Source organism: Enhydra lutris, unplaced genomic scaffold, assembly GCF_002288905.1.
Source record: "Enhydra lutris kenyoni isolate GAN:26980312 unplaced genomic scaffold, ASM228890v2 scaffoldscaffold48, whole genome shotgun sequence".
Lineage (NCBI taxonomy): Eukaryota > Metazoa > Chordata > Mammalia > Carnivora > Mustelidae > Enhydra > Enhydra lutris.
This window is the reverse complement of record NW_019154132.1, coordinates 5,174,892-5,176,917: the sequence shown is the minus strand read 5'-3', so window position 1 is coordinate 5,176,917 and position 2,026 is coordinate 5,174,892. Positions and strand designations below refer to the sequence as shown.

The following is a 2,026-nucleotide window of genomic DNA, read 5'->3' as shown; positions in this document are numbered from 1 at the left end:
AGCTGAGGAAGATCAAGACCTCCCCAACCCCCCAGGAGCTGGAAGAGAAAATACAGCGAGAAAGGGTGTGCAAGTGGCCTTTATTCTTTAAAGGACATGTGTACACAGGAACCCAGTAAATAACGTCCAGTCTGTGCAAACATCCCCCAGATCCCAGTTAAGAGAAAAGGACAGCCCAGCCAAGGCCCCACTCGGTTTTCATGGAGAAACAGGACCCTGGGTGAAGGCTCCGGCGACCGCCCCGGGTCCTGCGCCTTCTCTCGGCAGGCACGACGTGGCAGGATGGCTGTCCTTTCCCTGAGACCTGAGGCGTCTCCAGCAAGCTGCAAAGGCTAAAACACGAGGTCTACAGTTAAGAACAAATCCCAAGGTCTTACAGCTGTGCACAGGGGTCAGGACCTTTTTCTTGAAGGAAGCTACGGCTCAGTCAAGAATTTCTTCGCGTTCTGGCGCAGGGCGAGAATTCTAGAAGCAGCCTAGGGAGGCCTAAGCGAGGAGAAAACGGGCCGGGGAGGTTGGGTGCGTTGCCCGGGCTCACGATGCTTGCTCGAAGGATCTGTCCTCGTGCGAGTTTACAGCTGAGCGGCTCCCTCCTCTCCTTCCCCGGTGGACGGTGCTCAGGAAGACGTCCCGGCAGGTCACCTCGCTACCTGGGCCCCGGCCTAGGGCTCAGAGCGCGTCGGAAGGGCGCACATAGCGCAGCGTGTAGTTGGCACCCGCGTTGTTGTCCCAGAACTCGCCCTGTGCGCAGCGGTAGCAGACCGCGAAGTGGACCGCAGCCCCGGGCGCGTCCGCGTCTTCCCCCTCCTGGGGCTGTAGACCGGGGGGCAGGCAAAGCGAGAAGTGGAAGCGCTCGGCTCCCGGCTCCTCCCCGGCATCCCCGGGCTCCCCCGACGACGCCTCTGCCGGCTGTGGCTCCGCCGGATCGGGCTGTAGCTCGGCCGGCACGTCCAGAAAGGAGCGCCACTCGGTGAAGGTGTAGCGCACCGCCACGGTTCTCGGCCCGGGGCAGCCCAGCACCCGGCCGGAGCCCGTCACCTCTGCGCCCGAGGGCGCCGAGCATTGCACGCGCTCCAGGCACACGCGCTGCCGCCGCAGACGCTCGGCGGCGGCGCCCGGCCCGGGAAGCTCGAAAAGAGGCCGAAGCCGGGGAGGTTGCGCGGAGAGGGGCGCGGCCGCTACCGCCGCGGCCAGCAGGCCGGGGAGCTGCTCTAGGTCTTGGGCGCGCATGGGGAAGCTGCGGAGGCGGGAGAGCACGGCTGGAGGCACCTGCGGCTCCTCCGCCTCGCTGAAGTGCTTCACGCTGGCCAGGCTCAGCCCCAGCGCGTCGGCGAACTGCACCCGCTTCTTGCACTTGGCGCAGCAGCCGCCGGGGCTGTACGGCGCGCCCTCGGCCCCCTCGCCGCCCTGCAGGTCCAGCCCCAGGCCAAGCTGCTGTCGCTGCTGCAGCAACTTCGCCGCCTCCAAGATCGGGTCCGCGGGCAGCGAGAAGGAACGCGGGAGGCGGCGGCGGCACTCCCACGGCTCCTCCTGCTCCCGGGGGGCAGCCTCTTCCTCCGCGGACAAGGGCTCAGCGTCCGGGCTTGGGGCCTCCGAGGAGCCGCCGCTGCCGCCGTCGCCGCCACTCTCCGCACAGAGGACCGCCGGGGCGGGCAGCCCCTCGGCCGGCGGGGGCTCTGCCAAGAGCGCGGGTCCCTGCTTCTCCAAACTTAGCGTCCCCTGGGGCTCCATGACGTCGCCTGGCTCCGGATTGCGTCCCCCCGCTCAGGGGTCCCCTGGAGACTTAACACCTTGGGTCTTTGCAGGAGCGCGCAGAGCCCGCCCCGGGCCCAAGAGGAGAAGGCAGTCCCTACCCGGGAGCCTCGGGTTTTAGCGGCGGCGGCCAGGGCCGGAGTGGGAGGAGGATGCGGGCGTGGGGCCGGCTCTGGGGATTGAACCTGCGGGCAGTGGGGGAGGGCCCGGGGCGGGGAGGCGCGGGCCGTAGGAACACCTGGAAGCGGGGCGGCGCGGGCCGGAGCGACTGGGC

The 2,026-nt window shown here is 68.4% G+C and overlaps 1 protein-coding gene across 1 annotated transcript; it reads right to left on the bottom strand.

Moving 5' to 3' along the window:
- Window positions 1–384: 384 nt before the first annotated feature.
- Window positions 385–1,731, bottom strand: LOC111156767 (protein phosphatase 1 regulatory subunit 3G). The gene has a single exon (XM_022517834.1). The coding sequence runs from the start codon at window positions 1,729–1,731 to the stop codon at window positions 670–672; it is 1,062 nt and encodes a 353-aa protein (XP_022373542.1). The 3' UTR covers window positions 385–669.
- Window positions 1,732–2,026: the final 295 nt, after the last annotated feature.

What these genes read in the sequence shown, in the direction of transcription:
- LOC111156767 (XM_022517834.1), bottom strand. Translation starts at nt 1,731, where the DNA reads ATGGAGCCCCAGGGGACGCTAAGTTTGGAGAAGCAGGGACCCGCGCTC.